We start from the raw sequence: 16,358 nt of genomic DNA, 5'->3' as shown, positions 1-16,358 counted from the left end.
ATTAATAACAGTTTTGACATGTTTCGAGATTTGGTGAGAATGTTCAAAATTTATAAATAGATTAAAAAAACTTATGATTTTGTTTTTGTCAAAAAAAAGAACTTTCACTCATTTTTTTAATTAAGATATATATCAAAAATCAAAAAAATCTCCAATAGAATTAAGTTAATAATTAATAATTTATTTTAATGTTTTTAATATATCTATATACAATATTTATTTTTTTTACATATTTATAGATTTCCATTTTATATATGTTTATCACTTTTATATTCTTTTATTTTAAATATTTTAGTGAATTTAGAATTAACACACGTCAATATCTTATCGATACAATTGACATGTGTATTTTTAATGCTTGTTAAACATACAAACATTGTTTTTTTAATGTATTGATTTTCTTATCGATATAATTGACATATGTTATGATCCTATTAATGACTAACTTTGGAAACTAAACTTTATATAATAATATTACAACAAAATTCTAAAACTAAGAAGGAGAGGTTTATATTATCCTTTTAGGTAAATATTGCAAATGTGAAAACTAAAAAAAGGAAATTTATATCATCATCTTTTCTACAATTTTTTTTCCCATTTTGAGATTAATATATAACTTGGAAGGAAAATTCACATTTTCATTCTCTATGCTCACTAAATGAAATGTTTTTTAGTGATGTATTTTCTAGTTTCAAGAAATTTCCAAGGATTCTCTTGGAAAAGAATATATTAAACTCCATTGAAACATTTCTAGGGCCTAGGATTCAATAGACATGAGTTCAAGATGATGTTTAAAAGGCACTCCACAAATCTTATATCAACTGAATAGATCAGGTAGGATTTTCTTTAACTACCCATGGATTCATCACATATACACATTCTCTTCTTCAATCCTTTTACACAAACTCTTCTTCAATCTTTCTACACATTCTCTTCTTCATTCATTCTACTCATTCAAAGAAAACAATGATATTTCTTATCTCAGTCTTGCCATTTACAACTCATCTATTCCACCAAAAACCATTTTTTTCATAACATCGCTTCTTTTCTAAAACTGTAGAACTAAACTACGTCGAGCAAATGTAATTTTTTTTATGCTCCAATTAAGGGATATCACATTCCTCCTCATTCTTTTTCTAACATTATTTGTTCCTCATCAATTTTGAGGAGGAAATTTTTTATTCTATATTGTTCCTCATTTTGTGAGGAATGTAGAAGAATGGTGTGAAAAGGATATTACTTTTAAATGAAATTTTTTTGAGGAATATATGAAGAAGAATATCACATTCCTCCTCATTATTTTTCAAAATTATGGTTACTAATTAAAGTCTTTGAATAATGGATACACAAATGTGAAAATGTGTAAGAACAGATTGAAAAAATGTTTAATGATAGGTTTTGGCAAAATATTCAAAACCTCTGTTTTCATAACTTGTAATCGAAAAGACACATCACGATAACTAGCTTTATGGCCAAAGACTTGGTCAATCCTCATCATCCTTGGCCACAAATCAAGATAATGAAATAATGTTTAATAATCTTTTTTAAGAATTAAGAATAGTTAATTTGGTTTACAGTTCTCCAACATCATATGTGACAGGAAATGAAATGATGAATAGAGTTGTAAAATAATTTTTTTCAAGCATTAATAGTGAATATGTTTACACTTCTCCAACATCATATGTGACATGAAATAAAATAATGAATAAGGTTGTTTAATGATCTTTTTGAGGTATTGAGAATAATGAATTTGGTTTACACTTCTCAACATCATATGTAATAGGAAATAAAATGATGAATAGATTTGTTTAATATTTTTTTTCAGACATTAGGAATATTAAATTTGGTTTGACAGGAAATGAATTGATGAATAGGGTTGTTTAATAATATTTTTGAGGCATTAGATATAGTGAATTTAGTTTACACTTCTCCAACATGATATGTGACATGAAATGAAATGATGAATAGAGTTATTTAATATTTGTTTCAGGCATTATAAACAGTACATTTTGTTTACATTTCCTCAACGTCATATGTGACATGAAATAAAATGACGAATAAAGTTGTTTAATAATTGTGTTCGGACATCGAAATAGTGAAAACTATTATTTTCTTAAAATACTTAAGGATTATATACTATTATTGATAGATATATTATATTATATACTCCCTCCGTTTCATAATATAGAATGTTTAGAAAAATATTTTTGTTTCACACATGTTTCCAACTTTCTATGCAACTTTTAGATTAAATTTTTATATTATACAGTCTTGTGTATGATTGGTTAAATTTTTGAAGGGAGATTGACACTATAGCACACTTTTGTAAGAAACTTAAGCAATTGACACACTTTGTGACCAAGAGACATTTTTTGGCTAACTTTTCTACTGTGCTCATGACTTTTAGACTATTTTAGCCCTGATCGTGTAAACATAGGTGTAACTAGAGAGAGAAAAAAGCAGTTGTACTAAGGTCCGTCCGATTCTAACTAAGGATTTGATCCGACGGCTACAGATGAGCGCGTATAATTAAATGAGGGTTTTGTGTGAATAAAAAAGAAAAAGAAACAAAAAGTAAAAGTAGATAATTGGTTGCATCCTAGACCATTCAATTTCAATTACTAATTATATATCTAATGACTTAGAATGGTTGCAAAAAAAAAAGAATGAAGAAATTTGCATCTCTCTCTTCTTCGTCTTTTTTTCTTCTTCATTCTTCACTTTTTTTCCTCTTTTGCTTTGTAATCATTTTATTTAATTATTATGACATATATTTTCGATTTTGTTTTAATGATTCATTATAATTTTATTTTTTCTACATTTTAAGATCTATTTTACTATATTTAATGTGAATAATTATTATACATATTATCCAATTGTAGTTGAATATTTGTTAATTGTGATGTAGATGCAAAAAAAATGTCTTATTATGTGGATACTTATTTGTAGATACTAATAGTTTCAATTGAATGGTTCTTATTATTTGTGACAAATCCATAAAATCTTTCATATCCATAAAATCAAGTCCACATGGAAGATGAGTTATACAATTCTACTAAAAACTATTTGTGTTTTGGTGAAGTAGTCATTGTTAACTATCAAACAATTTTAACCTCATTTTATCTTCTAAAAACCTAAGCATGAAACCATTCATTATATCTTATACTAAACCCTAAAACCTAAACCCTAAACCCTAAACCCTTAAACCCTGAACCTTAAACCCTAAACTTTAAACTCTAAACCCTAAAGCCTAAATTCTAAACTTTAGACCTTAACTTTAGATCATAAACCATATTCATAAATTTAATTTCATAGCAATTTTAACAAGTGTAGCCAAATCTGAAGATCTTTTACTAGAAAACATGAAATTGACATACCCCAACCAGTAAACCATAAACCTTAAATTAGGCCAAAATTTTCACTTCTTGCATTATATTCTTTATAAATTTCCAAATTCATTGATGTTGTTCGCTTTTATGTGAATACTTATTTTTGGATGATCAGAAAATTAAATATGTGAATACCTAATAAATATGTGGATGGTTAACAATGTAATCCAAGAAGTGAAAACCATACTTATTTTTGGATAATACTTATTTTTTTTTTCTATTCTTCACTTTTTTTCTCCTACTCTCTTTGCAATCACTTTATTTAATTATTATGACATATATTTTTTATTTTGTTTTTATGATTCATTATAATTTTATTTTTTCTATATTTTGAGATCCATTTTTCTATATTTAAGATGAATAATTATAATACATATTATGCAATTATAGTTGAATATTTGTTGATGGTTATGTGGATGCTAAAAATGTCTTATTATGTGGATACTATACTTATTCTAAAATCAAGTCCACATGGACGATGAGTTATACACCTCCACTAAAATTTAAACTACTTATGTTTTGGTGAAGTAGTCATTGTTAACTATCAAACAATGTTAACCTCATCATATCCCCAAAAAACCTAAGCATGAAACCATTCAACATATCATATCCTAAACCCTAAACAAGAAACCTCTAAGCCCTATACCCTAACCCTAAACCCTAAATCCTAAATCCTAAACTATAAACCTTAACCTTAGATCATAAACTTAATCATAAATTTAATTTCATAGCAATTTTAACAAATGTAGCCAAATTTGAAGATCTTTTACTAGAAAACAAGAAATTGACCTACCCCAACCTGTAAACCCTGAACCTTAAATTAGACCAAATTTTTGACTACTTGCATTACATTCTTTATAAATTTCAAAATTTATTGATGATGTTCGCGATTATGTGGATGGTTAACATGCATAGATGGATACTTATTTTTGGATGACCAGATAAAAAAACAATATGAATACCTAATTAATCAAACAACTTGTGGTTTGGTAAAGTAGTTATTGTTACTATTAATCGATTTTAATATTTCATGTCCATAAAATCAAGTCCACATGGATGAGTTATACACGTCCACTAAAAACTACTTGTGTTTTGGTGAAGTAGTCATTGTTAACTATCAAACAATTTTAACCTCATCATGTCCCCTAAAAATCTAAGCATGAAGTCGTTCATTATATCCTATACTAAACCTCAAACCCTAAACCCTAAACCTCTAAACCCTAAACCCTGAACCCTAAACCTTAAACCCTAAACCCTAAACCCTAAACCCTAGATCCTAAACCTTAAATCCTAAACCCTAAAGTCTAAGCCCTAAATCCTAAATCATAAACTTTAGACCTTAACCTTAGATCATAAACCATAATCATAAATTTAATTTCATAGCAATTTTAATAAATGTAGCCAAATCTAGAAAACATGAAATTGACCTACCCCAACCAGTAAATCCTAAACCTTAAATTAGGCCAAATTTTTGACTTCTTGCATTACATTCTTTAAACATCTATTTTGTGGATGGTTAACATGCATAGATGGATAATTATTTTTGGATGATCAGAGAAAAAAACATATGAATACCTAATTAGTTAAAAAATTTGTGGTTTGATAAAGTAGTTATGGTTAACTATCAGACGATTTTAATCTTTCATGTCAAATCCACATGGACGATAAGTTATACACATCCACTAAAAACTACTTTTGTTTTGGTGAAGTAGTCATTATTAACTATCAAACAATTTTAACCTCATCATATCCCCTAAAAACCTAAGCATGGAACCGTTCATTATATCTTATACTAAACCCTAATCCCTAAACCTCTAAGCCCTGAACCCTAAATCCTAAACCCTAAATCCTAAACTTTAGATCATAAACTATAATCAAAAATTTAATTTCATAGCAATTTTAACAAATGTATCCAAGTCTGAAGATTTTTTACTAGAAAACATGAAACTGACCTACCCCTACATGTAAACCTTGAACCTTAAATTAGACCAAAATTTTGACTTCTTGTATTAGATTCTTTATAAATTTCCAAATTTATTGATGTTGTTCTTAACTGGTAAAGAAAGATTTGGAAATTATATTATTTGTTTTTGTGCTAGAAACACTTGGAATCTGGCGCCTCAATCCTTTGAGCATAAGAGAAAGATTTCATTGAAAAAACTCTCTAAAACCAAGTGTTAATTAGAATTATCCATTTAAACATGTCTACATGTTCATGATTTGTATGACATAATGCACCATTTTGCTTATTTCATCTAGAAAAAATTTCTGCTTTTCTCTAACAAAAATTATATATTTTGTGCCTACACTTTCCAACTAACAAAAATTATATATTTATTTAAACAATGAAAGAGACAGAAGAGAATGAAAAAGAAACATGTGAATTGGGTAACTAGAGAGAGATTTATAGTTTGATGGCATTGTTGTAAATAGAGTTATAGTAAGAAGATATGATAGTTAATAGACATAGAGAAAGTGTCCAAATAGTAGAAAATGTGTCAAATGTGAAATATTTTTTAAAAAGTGTGTTAGAGTGGAGATTCCATTTTTTAATATGCGTGTTTTAACTAAAACAACCTATATTTTGAAATGGAGGGAGTGCTATTATTGATTTATTATTTCTATTAGTTTATCTAAATTGGAGTATATTGAAGTACTTTGCAGGGTCATGAAGATTGTCTTGCACCGTTGTCAAATGTTGATATTCCAACTTGTAACGGCAATTTTGGGAAAACCATTATGTAATTATGTAGTCCAAGCCACATATTTATGTGATTTGGTAAACCAATATTTTGTTATGCAGATTACCAATTTAGCTCTGTTTTGATCGTCAAATGATTTTTTTGGTAATAAAGATCGTCTAATTCTTCCAGTTCTTTGATTATTATATGTCACTAATCATAATGTCTAAAAATTAAGAATATTACTTTAGTTTTACTGTCTAAATATAAAACGACCACACCCGGATTCCCAATCCTCACATAGGATCCACGGGAAACTATCTCACCGGAACCCCATAATTCCGACGAGACAACCGGCGTAGAAATCACTTCTTACAAAAACTTCCACAAATACACCAAACACCACCTCATCTAGTTATTGAGTCAGACAACCAACCATCCCTAGCGACCGAGTAACAAGAGAAGTGGGCTGGAATATTTGATTTCATCCAGCCACGGACAACACTTCCCCACAATTATTCCAACTCACTATCAACTCCTCTAGTATCGAACGGCACCTCCACCTGGTGTCGAACGTCACCCATCGCACCACTTGCAAACCAACACACACACCGACGCTCACGGAATCAGTTCCGTCAATCTCTCCTCATCCAAACCTGACTCCAGCTGTCCTCCTAGGACCCAAACACACAACAACATGCTGGTGTCGACCGACACCACCTTGGTATCGCTCGACACCACCTTGGTGTCGCTCGACACCACCTTGGTGTCGCTCGACACCACCTTGGTGTCGCTCGACACTCCAACCTTACCACAAAACCGTCTATGCCAGACCACAATACAAACACTTAACTAAAACACAAACTAACCGTTCATTTCACAAACCCACCGTTGGATATGAAGCTTGTAGCACCAAGAAGCTACCTACAAAATTTCAGCCAAATCGGACTCCGTTTCATCCTCCAAACGTTGCTCCGAAGTAGCCATCTCAAACTAGTTTGCGATGTTCATCCGCAGGTGCCTGAAACACGACCCGAAGTCGATTTCAAGCGCCTCTCGGCCACCAAATCCTAACTCGATGACCAATGCTCTTTTCCCCACGATTAAGCACATACCCAACGCATTCACAAGGATAACAACCATAAAAACAACTCATGGATTTTTCTCAATCCATCTTACCCATCACCAATTCACTACAATCATTCCCTAGATAAGCCTAACATCAATCACTTACCTTGGATTATGGACGAAATCTGAAGAAAGAGCAACACCTCACCACCAGCAGTGCTTCCCCCTCCTCCTCCACGCCACATCATCACCACTTTATTATCCATAACAATTGGAGTCTCATTCTAATAACCAAACTGATCATCCTCGTATACAGTTGGGAGCCGCCATTCCGGTCTTCTGGTTCAAACCAAGAGCCAATAGCTCATATTGTTGGAATGACGCTTGAGACAAGATTATATAACCTGCTCTGATTTAGGACATGAGGGTGGTTAAGTGATTATTAGAATAACTAGATTTTAATCCGCGGTACACCGCATACTGATATTTTTTTATAAAAAAAATTTATAATTTCTATTGTATGTTGTAGATTTTTACTACATTATATTTTTAGATAAAACTCATTAACTTTTATGAGCGTATAATATAAATATTGAATATAAATTTGATTAATATGTAGATTATTTTAATTTTGAGGCCTTGGTAAAACTGATTATTGTTAATTTAGAACATTATAGAGGAAGATAAGTCCCAAAGTTCCAGCTCACTCTCTTACATTTGTTTTTTTCTTTTCGTAAAACTGATTAATGGTAGATCTCTTCGCATGTTTTTTTTCCATACTTTATGCGTATAACAAACCAAGTGGAATTGGGGGCAATTTTTGTCTGCACTTCAAACCATCTATAGTAAGTTATTACTATCTTTTGCTTCTATTTCGAAACTTTAATAATGGTGAAATTTTATTGAAGAATACTTCAATGAATGGCATATAAACCATCCTCTTATTAGCTTAACACGTGAAAGTACAAAACTAAAACTAAAAAACAAAGATAGAAACAAAAAAAGCACAATCCACCATCGTAACACATCTTATAATCACCTTTTTCTCAACTTTGATCTTAAATCCCTTTTTTTTTCAATCCTGCCTTTGTGTCATTGATCTTCACATCGTCACTCTCCTTACTCTCTTCTGGATTAGCATCCTATTTCACTTTGTTGTCTTCAATGTTAAGTGTAGAAGCCTGTAAACCAAATTGTTCAGCAGATTATCCACTTTTGTAACACAGACCTTCACGGGCAGATCCAGGAGAATTATTAGTATGGGGCACATATTTAATAATTAATAAATATATGGCCAAAAATTGTAATATATATGTGACAAAAAGAGTAAAAAAGCAACAAATGGAGGGATCGAATACCCCACCAGCAAAAATATGCAGAAGAAAACATAACCAGATGATCCAACAGATAGTTATATCAACAACTACTAACAAAAAATTCGTAAACAATGTGGGGCACGTGCCCAACCTACTTTTAACGTAGATCCGCCACTGCATACCTTTTTGGAAGAGGATGATTGTTAACTTGTGTCAACATGACATGCATAAACACGCTTTGATGAGAGAGTACTTGAGTCATTAGTTTCTTGACTATAAGTCAAGAAGTAGAACCTATAAAAATCAACAGAAAGAAACGTCAATAAATTAATCATCTGCAAAGTATAAATCCATTTCAATAATTCATATAATTCTACAATGAATACCTGATCACCAGAGATGGTGGAAGCTGGGTTCACCATGTCATTTGAATCTTCAATGCACTTGTTCTGCTAGTAGTCCATCCTTAGAGAGTAATTTGCTCACCCTATAGGAATTCTTTCCATCCCAAATGTTATATTGTTCCCACACATACCAAGAAGACAAATGTCTTTCGATCAGGTTTTTGAGAGGTTCTTGCAAGTTTTCAGGATATGTAGTCTGTGGATAATATTGCAATAACTATTTCTTGTCCTATAATAATCGGTTGATATAGTGAAATAGTTAAATAATAGAGAGATTACCTCATCAAATGATCCACCAAACATAGAAGTTGCAGACTCTCCAATGATTTCAGAAGCGATGTTATCGTACAAAAAAAACTTTGTCTCACTTGTATTGTCCATGACTTTCAGTTTGTTAAAAAAAAAAAAAAAGTCCATGACTTTCACACAAAGTATGTAAACGGCGAGTTGAGTCAATATAACTTGAGATTCATATAAACAATAGAGAGTAAGGAAAATTATCATTAGGTTACCAACATTCTTACAGTTTCATCGACCAAGATTAACTCTCGATGAGGTCTTGTAGGGCGGATATATATCTCTCAAGAATTCAAATGAACCAGCCATTTCTATCAATTGCTTTGCAGATATGCAATTTTTGTGTTTTGATTTGTGTATTCACATTTCTGGGTGAATGGACTATTTATATATGAGCCAACGTGATGAGCAAGAAGATTACAATCCATACAATATTATTTTAGCAAAGAAGAGATCTAGAATTTAATGTATTTCTTTTTTTTAATTATGATACAATATTTTGAGGATATTACTTGCATTCTTGACGTGAAAGACTCAAAGCTTCAATTCAATTGGTGACCAAAATTTAGGAAAAGAACAAGGATAAATATCACATTCCTCTCTATTCCACAATTTTTTTACCATTTGAAAGTAATATTTTTTCCCCTACTTTCATCTACATTATTCAAAAAATAAAGAACAATAGAACAAAAATGTTCCTCTCCAAAATTGATGATGAACAAATGGAACAAAAAAAAGAACAAATATTCAAATTCGTTTTTTATTTTAAAATAAATAAAAAATATGTTTATTAATAAAATTTCAATTTTGTAATATAAAAACTTTCATATTTTCACAATGTATTGACAAAAAAAATATTTTTGATAGTAATCTAAAGGCTCTATTTGAAAAATTTATTATATATACATTAGAATAATATTAGTATTACAATTGAAATTAAATTTATTTAATATTTAATATATTTTAAAAACATTTTTATTGTTTGGTTACCATTTACTATTTTGTTCATTCTCTGCAGATTTTTCTTTCATTCCTCAAAAACTGTTTATTCCATTCTGCATTGTTCTTTTTATTCCTTTTCTTTTTGTTCTTCTAATGGTTACCAGTATGAGCCAAAATTAGTAAACTGTAGTATTATTTTAATTTGGTTGAGCTTTTTGAGAGAGATTTTAGGATCGGATTCTCATTGATTGCATACAATTGTTTGATTATTTTATGGAAATGGTTTAAACTAGAAATCTTTTTAAATATATATACAATTTGTTGATTTTAGGAACAACATTAATTTTGTAAATAGATGGTAGAGAGTTTTTGGTTAGAATATACAATTTGTTTTTTTAAGGAAGCTGATAGAGAGATTCTAGGAAGTGTTTTAATAATGTCGATTCTAGGAAATTTTTTGTTTAAACTATTTCCCATATATTGATTATTGTTATTTTGTGCAAATATTGCTGACGAAGTTAAATATTTACTAAAATTTGAGTTTCTTAATTTGGTTTCTCGTATTAATAAACGTTATCTACGTCATAATAATCATTGAGGTTGTAATCTTTTGTCTCTCAAAGTCGGCCGATTTACATTTAAATCTCTTAAAATAAGTTTTAAGCATTTAATCTCGATCTCTTAAATGATGGTGTCATGCTGTGTATGACAATAAGCGTAAATTAATTTTAACTTCTAATATAGTTCCATTAATTGAGTTAAGTAGAACTGTTTATTTTAGAAAAATCTGTAGAAGTTAATTAAGTAGAAATATTTGCCTAAAAGTCAGTTTGAAACTCCTTCTTAAGAACCTCTTGAAGTAAGCCTTCTCTAAGAACTCCAGAAGCTACCCTGAAGCCTTCTCTCGTTGACAACCATTACGGGATAGGATTTCATTTGAACTATTTTCTTCATTGGCTTTCTAGTCTTTGCAGCCACTTGCGCTAGAATTTCTAAATCTAGTTAGTAGGGAGATGTTGGTAGGAAAATCTGTAGGGGTTAATGTTGCAAATAAACAAATTAAATAAAATAAACTTCAAGGGCATAAACCAAAATGTACTTAAAAAATGTTAATATAGATATTCCATCATACTAAAACAACACATAAAAGTAATTTATCTGAATTAGCTGAAAATTATGGCTCAGAGGTCATTGTAATTTAAAATAATAATAATTTTAACGGTAGTTCATGATTCTTGTGAGTTGTGAACATGTGCTCAAAGTCATCACATAAAATTACTCTGGTAAGGTTCAATTTCAGTGTCGCATGTCATATTAAAACTGAGATTTTTTTTTTCCACTTGCACGAACATGATAATAGATTCTATAATGGCTACAAAAAGTTCTATGAAGACAATAAGTTATGCAATTTCCAAAATATTGTTCTATTTCAGAATGATAATGTTCAGAATTACATTGTCGAGAACGAACACGCTGAAACCGATTATAGATGTTTTTGCTGCCGATGGTCACCTGAGACAATCTGCTGAGTTCTGCTGTCTTAGCGCTTCTTGTGCACATATGCAAGGTTCCTAATTTTTCATCCTTTTCTCTTTCAGTTTTTAGGGGTGTTCCTCTGTACATATTACTACTGTTTTGTGTGCAGAATAATGCAGTGTTGGCCAAATATGTAATTGGCACATTTTGGGACCAGTTAGCTCCATTTGAGCACCTGCCTGATAGATTTAAGATATCGTAACCTCTGTAACTAACTCTTTATTGCTAACCCAAACACTAACACACCATAGACGAAGGCAAGCACATCACAAGCTCTTCACCTAACGAATATCAGAGACGAGAGCACATCACTCTCACCACTAACCATCAGAGAGCACATCACTCTCTCACTTAGCACATCGCTAACATTCAACAACAATAGGCATCACCCTCCCCACGCACACATAGCTTGTATTTAAAGAGAAGAACTTCAACGGCAACACTTCTAAATGAGAAAGAGTCTCTGTCCTCCTTAGCCAAGTCAGCTCATTCAACTAATCTTCTTTAAAACCGATTGTGTTGATACACCAATCGTATCACTGCCTTCCATCCAGGATTTCAAAACGGAATATGAGGGGGGGGGGGGGGGGGGGGTATCATTCCTCGATCTAAACTCTTACCTTGAAATTTTTTCCTACAATATTCTATATTTAACAATGTGTCATTGTGTGTTCAGCTCATAGAAAGTAGGAGACCAAAGAGCACCAATAATGATCAATCAGATATGATACAACATGGGAGTGCTCTGGATGAAGAAAAGTCAGCTGAGCCACAAAATTCCAATGTCAGTGCTCCAAGGTCTGCGATGAAAGAAGCTGAGCGTCATAGTTCCAATGTCATAGCTGCAAGTTCTGGTGCTTCTAGTACACAGATGAAAGAAGCTGAGCCTCATAGTTCCAATGTCATAGGTGCAAGTTCTTCTTCTCAGAGGTACTTCTTTCTATTCTCTCTTGATAGAAATTCATGGAAGGATATGATGAGGTGCATCATAAGCAAAACAACTAATAGTTAATGGATTTGCTTTATGTTGTCTATTAATCATAATAGCAAGAGGTCTGGAGGTTTGGTTGATTATGAGGATGACGAAGATGATGAAGACTGTAGAGAAATTGAGCAAGAGAAGCGTAAAAGACCGAGGTAAAAATCCACAGTTTCAACTAAAAGATACTACAAGAAGTAAAAAATCATTTTTCAAAGAGGGTAATTTGGTAAATAATGTCTCTCTTTGAAAATAATTTGAAAAAAGAGTTGCGAATACTTTTTGTCTTTTGTTTTGTCTCTCTCTATATTTCTTCTTCCTCTTCGCTCTACGCCGCCTTCTCACTCTCTCTGTTTCTCTCAGATTGGCTCAATCTTCTCCATTAATACCCCCCCCCCTCCCAAACTTAACAAAGCACCATCATCCTTCAAGCATCCTCTTGGTGGTCTCTCGTTTCAAAACAAATTGTAAGTTTTCTCCACTTTCTTTTACAAAGTTTCGTGTAGATCTTGGAATTGAGTAACTAGATCGGTAAAACCTAGTTTCGATTTCTCTGGATACAATCTCAAAGTTTTAGAATTTACGAATCAAATCTTATTGTGATGTTTTAGGTAGCGAAACCCAGTTTTTTTTTTTTTTTTAAATCCTCGCATCAAGTAGAAACCCTAATTTCGAATCCTCTCTGATTAGGGCTAAAACCCTAAATCGTTTGGATTTGTGATTGGATATGTGGATTTGTGTCTCTTTGTGTTTGGATTTGTGGGTTTGTGTTTGGATTTGTGGGTTTGTATCCCTTTGTCTTAAGAAATAGTGGGATTGATGTTCAATGCTAGATGAACTTTTCTGAATCATTTTTTTCCTTGGAACATGATTTTGCTTGAGATTTTTGTAGGAAATTGTTAATTACTTTTTTAAGTGTGATCTTTGTAAGAACAGAAGTAGGATTTAGATATGAGTAAAACTAATCTCTGTATGTGTCCTTGAATCTTAATCTGTATTTGTGTTTTTCATTTTCTCTCTTCAGATTCAGTGAAAAAAAAAAATGGCTTTTTGCAATAAGCTAAGCCGTCTCGTGAGGCAGAGTGAGAACGCTTCCATGATTGGGTCTATCAGGTCTTTCTCTGCTGAGGCCACTCACCATAGATACCACCAGGAGACTCACAACTTTCTTGAGCCAGAAAGCTATATTGGTAGCTGGGAAGCTCCAAAGGATCCGAAAGATGCAGAGAGGAAGCTTGCACAGCTTAGGAGAGATTATGCAAAGAAAGTTACAGTGTATCGTAAAGAGTATATTCATGAGATTGAGATACTTCGTGTTGAGAAGCAGGCTAAGGATGAGGCTAGGTTGTTGGCTGAACGAGCTGCGAATGAGGAGAGGAGACGGTTGAAGGCTGAGGCTGCTAAGGTTAGGGCTGAGGAACGTAAGATTGCTGATGAAGAGTTCAGGCAAACCCTGGTAAGTTCTCACTTTCTCTGTTCTCAATTCTTTTCTTCCTTGTATAGGAGCTATGATAGATGTTGAATCAATCAAGTTAGTTTAGTGTGAGATGATTCTTGGAGAAATGGGGAAAAGGGTTTGTCTGGATAAGATTCGTCTGGCATCTGGCATCTGGCGAAACAAAGTGTTGTTTCCTCTTGCAAATTTGGGAACTTTGCATAGTTATGGTTCAAGGTGTAGTAATATATAAAAGGGTGGTTGTGATTTGAAGAGAAAACTTTGGATAATCGTTGCTTAGAAGTGGAGATTTTTGTATGAATCATGTAATCATAATAGTCTCTCTAAAATAGCTATTGTTGTTCTGGTTACAGCTTTGGAATCTTGCCTTTATCAAACATAAGATAGGTTTCGATGCTTGCTCTTGATGCTTTCAGTGGGAATTCTTTTGAGGAAAGTGAAACTTATTGTAGTTAGTAGCTTCATGTGTTCTAGCTGTAGGTAGATGAAACATTGTACACGCACACACGTACCAAAGTAGTATTCTCTGATTCATAAATTGATTCCACGTACTTATGTCTGCAAATTGATTGAGAAGATTACTTTCCCTGGTTAAATGTAGTTTGACTTCCTCATTTCTCTTGGTCACAGCCTTGGAGCAGTAATGGTTCATAGTGTTTTTCTTTCTAGTTGTCAAACCGATTCAAAACATGATGATTTATATAGACCTGTCTTTTGTGTATAATAAATTGTAGATGAAAGAAAGGGCGGAAAAGCTAGAGATCTGGAAAATGATGGGTATAAAAAGGGAAGAGAAGATCAAAGAGAGAAAGAAGCTACTACGTGAGCAGAGTTCATTGTGGATCGACCCAAAGGAACTGGAGAGGAAGATTACAGAAGCCTTGGTTGATACCATTGTTCTTTAAACCAAAAAGCTTCTCTTCTTCTGAATCTTTGTTTTAAGGAAGAATCACTTTAGTCCCTTTTGGTTTGCAGGCCAATTCAATCCCGCTGGCAACAGATGAGGATTGAGCATGAGATGGTTGGGTAACAAATTAAACCCATTAATTCATAAAAACAAACCCCTTAATTCATAACCTCATGCTCTACCCCAATAATAGCACTTTGCATCTGCATTATATTATTAACTCCACTCTTCTCTTCTCCTTCCTTCTAACCAAAACAGAGTCACAACAGGGCTCTAAGCAACAGTTAGAAGCCCCTCCAACTAAATTCTTTTCTTTACGTTCTCTTGAAATTGAATCCACCAAACAAAAAAAATGGGGCTGGAAGGTGAATTGATAAAGAAGAAAAGCATCATTGCTGGGATTCTCACGGCCTTACTCGTTGTCATGGTTATCGTTGTCGCCATCATAAAAACACAAAATACCAGCAATCCAGACAAAATCACCACTGTGCATATTAAAGCAACCACCAAGGCAACAGTTTGCGCACCAACTGATTACAAAGAGACTTCTGTCAACAGTCTCATGAAAGCTTCTCCTGACTCCACTCAGCCTCTTGAACTCATTAAGCTTGGCTTCAACATCACCATCCAATCCATAAAAGATAGCGTCAAGAAAGCTTCCGGGGAGCTGAAAGCCAAGGCAGCCAATGACAACGAGACCAAAGGAATGTGAGAAAATTGCAACGGCAACGGTAAACTGACAATTGTTGTTCTTATCACAGATGTACCAGAATCACTATTTTGCATGGAAACATCGTCACCATTCACAAACCCTACCAAAGAACTATCCGCTCTTGTTTCACCTGAGTCAGGTATGCGGCATTTTACTGCAGTAACATCCAAAAGACCACGGTCAGAGAAGCATTCATCAAATTATGCTAGGTGGAAAGATAGAGGCCAAGCAGCTAAAGACAAGATAACATACCCATGCTGTTTTCACCACCTGAGGATTCTTCCTCAGATGGAGTGTAAACCTCGCTACTAATGATCCTTCCCTTCCATATGCCGTTAAGGCTTGCCTGATAGATAAGATACCCGTCAACAAACTCAGTTGCGAATAAAAAATAAAAAAATTAATGACACAATCATGAAAAAGGGCAATGGAAGCCAGTTCTCAGTGGTTACCATACCTCTTCGTCGGCATCAGGTGCAATAAAAGCAAGAGGATTAAGTTGAGTAATGGAGGCAACTTCCTCCATCTCAGTCGGTATCCTACCTAGGGAAGAATCAGGCTTCTGTTTTCTATACATGTCAAGCAACTTACCCATTGGATACCGAAACATAGAGGCTGAAGCGCTTTGTTTACCAGGAATACTTTCATTTCCTAAAAATAGCCCTGGGAGT

At 32.8% G+C, this 16,358-nt stretch overlaps 2 protein-coding genes across 2 annotated transcripts; one reads left to right on the top strand and one right to left on the bottom strand.

Moving 5' to 3' along the window:
* The first annotated feature begins 12,832 nt into the window (after positions 1 to 12,832).
* Positions 12,833 to 15,144, top strand: LOC104780606 (uncharacterized). Its single transcript, XM_019244665.2, has 3 exons — positions 12,833 to 13,079; positions 13,637 to 14,068; positions 14,803 to 15,144. Exons 2-3 carry the CDS (start codon positions 13,655 to 13,657, stop codon positions 14,971 to 14,973), a joined length of 585 nt encoding a protein of 194 aa, XP_019100210.1. The 5' UTR covers positions 12,833 to 13,079; positions 13,637 to 13,654; the 3' UTR covers positions 14,974 to 15,144.
* Positions 15,145 to 15,387: 243 nt separating this feature from the next.
* On the bottom strand, positions 15,388 to 16,282 carry LOC104780605 (uncharacterized). The gene is made up of 4 exons (XM_087509437.1): positions 16,145 to 16,282; positions 15,940 to 16,033; positions 15,717 to 15,841; positions 15,388 to 15,642 (listed from the first exon to the last, which is right to left on the bottom strand). Exons 1-4 carry the CDS (start codon positions 16,280 to 16,282, stop codon positions 15,388 to 15,390), a joined length of 612 nt encoding a protein of 203 aa, XP_087365563.1.
* Positions 16,283 to 16,358: the final 76 nt, after the last annotated feature.

This window comes from Camelina sativa, chromosome 4 (genome assembly GCF_030686135.1).
Source record: "Camelina sativa cultivar CO46 ecotype springtype chromosome 4, ASM3068613v1".
NCBI lineage: Eukaryota > Viridiplantae > Streptophyta > Magnoliopsida > Brassicales > Brassicaceae > Camelina > Camelina sativa.
This window is presented reverse-complemented; position numbering and strand designations above follow the sequence as displayed.